We start from the raw sequence: 5,700 nt of genomic DNA on the forward strand, positions 1-5,700 counted from the left end.
AGAGAGAGAGAGAGAGATCTGCCTGCCTCTGCCTCCCAAATGCTGAGATTAAAGGCATGTGCCACCACTGCCTGGACTGAAGTCTATTCTTATCTTCCACATATATAAGGATTTTCTAATAAGAGCTTGTGGGCCCAAAGAGATGGCTCAGTGGTTAAGATCACTGGCAACCCTTCCAAAGGTCCTGAGTTCAGTTCCCAGCATTCACAGGCTCACAACTGTCTATAATAGAATTGAATGCCCTTTTCTGGGGTGCAGATATACATGAACACAAAACATCCAAATACATAAACAAATACATTTTAAAAACAACAACTTGTAATTTATTTGTCTTCATTCTAATATGTTTGGGCAGAAAAATTCTAGCCAAACTCCCCTCCCCCAAAAAACTGTGTACTGCCGTTCCATGAAAAGGAAACCGAGTAAAGACAAAGTAGATTAGTGCCCTCCCCAAGGCAAGATGGAGTGGGGCATGCCTGCAAAGAACACAGAGGAATCTTCATAAGGTGACAGAAATGGTCTGCTCACAATTGTGAGATTGCAAGTTCATTTTTTCAGAACGCTTAAGAAGAAAAAACTTGTCAGGTGGTGGTGGCACATGCCTTTAATCCCAGCACTTGGGAAGCAGGTGGATCTCTGTTAGTTTGAGGCCAGAGCTAGTTCCAGGACAGGCTCCAAGGCTACAGAGAAAAGGCAAAACAAAACAAACAAAAAAGCTTAAGAAATTGGCACAATGAAACTACTAATCAACTCTACACGCCTGACAAATATCCTTATAATGGGTAAAGCATGTTTATATTTGTGGAACAAAACAACAACAATAAAAAAACCATTTTCAAAGTCAGTAATTTTACATAAGGAAGTAATTGTCTGTGTGTCTAGTTTTCTTGAGACAAACTCTCACTGTGTACCTTTGGCTATTACAGAACTATATAGACTAGACAGGTCTCAAACTGACAGAGATTCACCTGCCTCTGCCTCCTGTGTGCTAGGATTAAAAGAACGTGTCACCACACCCAGCCTAGTAATTGTTTTTGAAAAACACTATTCAATTGCATTTAAGGCCTAATTAAAAAATTCTAACATTAATTCAATATGCATGTGCAGAAGTCAGAAATGAGTGTGGGTACAAATTATAGCTAAGATTTCAAACTTTCTGAATAACAAGTTATGGCTATTACAATCACTACCAAGTCATAATACATTATTAACAAACTCTTAAACTCAGTATTTCTTTTGTACCTATAATTTGTACAGTTTGAATGATTCTGTTTCCTCTAAATTTAATCACGTGTTATAATTTCCTACACTTCAAATTGCTGAACGCAAATGCATGATTTATTTCATACTAGGAAAAAAATTGTTGTCACAATTATAAAATGTCATCAGGAGAAAAAACAAAGCTAGCTTAGCCTCGTCAATGAATTTGTACTCAAAAGAAATGAATATGTTAAGGATTCTCTTTATTCATCAATATGATTTTTCTCTTTTGGACCAAGTATTAATAAATGTACATTCAGATTTGACAGGAAATTTCCCACACATTTAGGAATGTTAGTAAATGCTGGTACTCTTTTGCTCTTTGCAAATCAATGAATTTGTCAAAATTTTAAGGACTATATATAAAACAAAAAACTATGTCCTAACATTCTCAATGAGGCTAAGTCAGAATCTTAAAGCTAGGAAAAAAAAAAAGAAATTAAGTATCTAAGAACAACAATGCCTAGCACTGTCTGGTATTTTAAATTTGACAGGAGATCTGTATGATCTCCATTTCCTCAAAAACCTCTAGAGGCAAATCCGTACAGTATAAATCTGCATAATTCTACTTTGACATTTTAAGCCTGATGTTCTAGGTCTAGCAATGGAGTCCCCCTGATTTTTTGAGACAGGGTTTCTCTTGTAGCTTTGGAGCCTATCCTGGAACTAGCTCTTGTAGACCAGGCTGGCCTTGAACTCACAGAGATCTGCCTGCCTCTGCCGTCTCCCTGGTTTATATATGGTACAAAACAGGATCATTTCAAAGATACAATCATTGCAGTAAAGAAAAAGCATTGAGTAAAGGGCAAAAGGACAATTTACCCTCTCCCTGGTGGCAGTGAAAGTTGTTCAAGTGAATGACCTCTTCTTTGTTGTTTCCTTCTGCCATTTTCAAATTCCGATATAAATATATATATATATATGTGATTGTTAGTACCCAAACATGGCAATCATCTATTCCACAGGGTCTGTAAAAGAAGAGAAAATAACATTAACAACAGCAGTATAGTTGGGCGATGGTGGTGCATATCTTTAATCCAAGCACTCAGGAGGCAGAGGCAGGTAGATCTCAGTTCAAGGCCAGCTTAGTTTACACATCAAGTTCCAGGACAGAAAAAACTGAAAACCAACCAACCAAAGAAACAAACAATGGCAGTATAGACCTAAAATTCTCTGACTGGGGAGACTGAGGCAGGATGACCATGGAGTCCACGACCAGTCCGAGACACACAGAGAAAGACCCTGACTCTAAAACAAAAAAAAAACAGGATACTAAAAATTCCCAAAAAATATCGCCATATAGCTCATAGCAATAGTTTAAAAATACAATGGGAGCCAGGCGATGGTGGCGCACGCCTTTAATCCCAGCACTCGGGAGGCAGAGGCAGGCGGATCTCTGTGAGTTCGAGACCAGCCTGGTCTACAGAGCTAGTTCCAGGACAGGCTCCAAAGCCACAAAGAAACCCTGTCTCAAAAAAAAAAAAAAAAATAACAATGGAATAACTCTGAAATCGGAAGCGTTTAAAAGCTAAATATGTATCTTTATCAATGTAAACATATTATTTTGCTCCAAGGAATTTACCCCTCCCAAATATTTGCAGGAAAAACCCATTTGAGAATGTCCAGGTAGTCAGCAAGAAGGCTCAGTGGGAAAGATGCTTGCTGTGAAGCTTGACTACCTGAGTTGATTCCTGTGACCAACAGGATAGAATGAAAAAACTGACTCTAGAAGTTTTACTCTGACCCCACATGCAGGCCTGGTATGTGATGGCTATTTCAGAGGACTACACTTGGAACCCAGAACTGGTCAACTCACAACTGTCTCTAACTCTTGTTTCAAGCAATGCCACACTCTTTTGTCCTTCTCAGGCACAGGCATGCAAGTGTCAAACAATCATACATACACAAAAATTTTTTAAAGAATCAGTAACAATCTAAAATAAACAATGTTCAGAGGCTAGATAGTACAGTGGGCAGTGGGAAAGGGTGCCTCTGGGAATATGATTTAGTTCCTGGAACCCACATGATGGAAGAAGGGAATCAACCCCTACAAACTGTTCTGACTTCCATTCGTGTATGTGTGCACATGTAAAATAAAATGTAAAAAAAAATGTACATAACTTCTTTCATTACAGACAATAACTGAAAGTAGCCCAGGTCTCCATCAATAGAAAAAGTTAAATTGGTAGATACTTATGAAATACAGACTACTCAGTAAAAGAAGGAATTAATACTAGGGAGAGTTAACATATTCAAAATACACTGCATGAAACTCTCAAATTAGTAAAAATATTGTTTAAACAAGGAATCAACACAATATATGCAACATGGATGAATCTCAGAAACAGAATGCTGAATCACAGAAATACAACGAGGGAATATAGTTTACAAGCCATTAAAGAGATTTGGGGACGAGCTCAGGGGCAGAGCTCTTGCTTAGCAAGAATAAGGGCCTAGGTTCAATCTTCAGTCCCAAAGGAAAAATTTTTTTCATACAGTACTTTCCTTTTTCTAGAGACAGGGTTTCTCTTTATTGCCCTGGCATACCTGGATCTTGCTGTGAAGACCAGGCTGGGATTAAAGGCATGTACCATTAAACCCAGTGTTATAGTACTTTCACAGGATTTAAACTTACTTCCTAAGTATTTCAATAAAAGCTAATGCTGACACATAAAAAAACGAATTTTAAAATTAATAACTGACAAACTGAATTGCTGGGGAACTTCAAGGCCTTGCATATGCTAGGCAACCAATCTACCACTGAACTATACCCTCCACAAGCCTGATATTTCATTGCAATAAAGAATCTACAAGTGTGATCTTGGAGGGGAGGTAGGTGCACACCTCTAATCCTGGCACTCAGAAGGCAGAGGCAGATGGATCTCTGAGTTTGAGGTCAGGCAGGTCTACAGAGTGAGATCCAGGCCATCCAGGCCAGATAAACCCTGTCTTAAAAAACAAACTAACAAAAAAGACCTGCAAGTGTGAAAGTTCATATAAATATATGAGTTACATTTACACAAATAAACACCTTTTGGGTTTTTTAAAGGTCTTGAGAGATCCTCCTGTCTCTGCCTCCAGGGTGATGGGATTAAAGGCATTCACCATGTAGTTTTTCTTCCTTTTTCACACAGGGCCTCACTCTGTAACCCAGGTAGGCCTTGAATTCATACAATCCTTCAACCTCATTTCTGAAACATTGGGATTACAGGTCTGTCCAGATGGAAAAAACTAATTTATAATGACAGAAAATCAAGAACTGCTTTGTGAAAGGAAAGATGACCTCAAAGATTATAGAGCAACTTTTTGAGGGGAAAAAGTGTTCTAGAGCTCGATGAGGTATCTATTACATGAGTCTATTACATGCACCTGTTGAGATGGAGCAAACTGGGAATGGATCATATTATATCCTCAGTTATCTGTTCGTGTCATTTAAATATAGATTATACTAAAAAAATGTTGAGGGGTTAGTCACAGAAGACAAACATTCTATCACAGAAGTGCCAGAGAATTCAGAAAAAGAAAGTAAGAAATTATGTGAAGCAGCAGTTCTCAGCTCAAACCCTTGGGGGGAGGGGGGTCAAAAGACTTTCACAGGGGTCAACTAAGACTAGTGGGAAACACAGATATTTACATTATGATTCATAACTAGCAAAATACACTTATGAAGTAGCAACAAAAATAATTTTTAAAAAGATTTATTTATTATGTATACAGTGTTCTGTTTGCATGTATGCCTGCAGGCCAGAAGAGGGCACCAGATCTTACTACAGGTGGTTGTGAGCCACCATGTGGTTGCTGGGAATTGAACTCAGGAACTCTGTATGAGCAATGGTGCTCTTCACTGCTAAGCCATCCTCTCTTCCAGCCCCCCAAAATAATTTTATGGTTGGGGTCACAACATGAGGAACTGTATTAAAGGGTTACAGCTTTAGAAAAGTTGAGAATCAATTATGTAAAGTAGTATTTTAAAAGGTAAGATTTTTTTTTCTGAGTTGTCACAAATTGATACATTTACTTCATTATCAGTTTGGCAGAGGCAGATGCCACTTTGACTCACATAACTGCAAGGACATACTGGCTCAGTATATTCAGGGAGTATTCCATCCCGTATTATTATATATTTTAAAACCACAAAGGACCGGGACTTCCTTCTCTGGGCATGGAGTGAAAGGGTCAGGAGGGGCAGCAATTTGGCAGAGTGCAGGGCATGTGATGGTATAGATAAGGCTGGTGGAGGTCTGAGCTGGGACAGGACAAGATCACAGATGAGTTTTTTTTGTTTTGTTTTTTTTTTTTTCCTCGAGACAGGGTTTCTCTGTGGTTTTGGAGCCTGTCCTGGAACTAGCTCTTGTAGACCAGGCTGGTCTCGAACTCACAGAGATCCGCCTGCCTCTGCCTCCCAAGTGCTGGGATTAAAGGCGTGCGCCACCACCGCCC

The 5,700-nt window shown here is 38.9% G+C and overlaps 1 protein-coding gene across 2 annotated transcripts in view; it reads right to left on the bottom strand.

Moving 5' to 3' along the window:
* Window positions 1-5,700, bottom strand: part of Rnf216 (ring finger protein 216) — a 128,343-nt gene that overhangs the window by 110,147 nt on the left and 12,496 nt on the right. For both annotated transcript variants that reach the window (XM_050124391.1, XM_050124389.1), the window contains exon 2: window positions 2,083-2,228. In XM_050124391.1, coding sequence (XP_049980348.1) covers window positions 2,083-2,149 — 67 coding nt within the window. In that variant the 5' untranslated portion in view covers window positions 2,150-2,228. The remainder of the gene's footprint in view (window positions 1-2,082; window positions 2,229-5,700) is intronic.

The sequence above is a fragment of the Alexandromys fortis genome, unplaced genomic scaffold (assembly GCF_014885135.2).
Source record: "Alexandromys fortis isolate MF-2015 unplaced genomic scaffold, M_Fortis_MF-2015_v1.1 scaffold_227, whole genome shotgun sequence".
NCBI classification, from domain to species: Eukaryota; Metazoa; Chordata; class Mammalia; order Rodentia; family Cricetidae; genus Alexandromys; species Alexandromys fortis.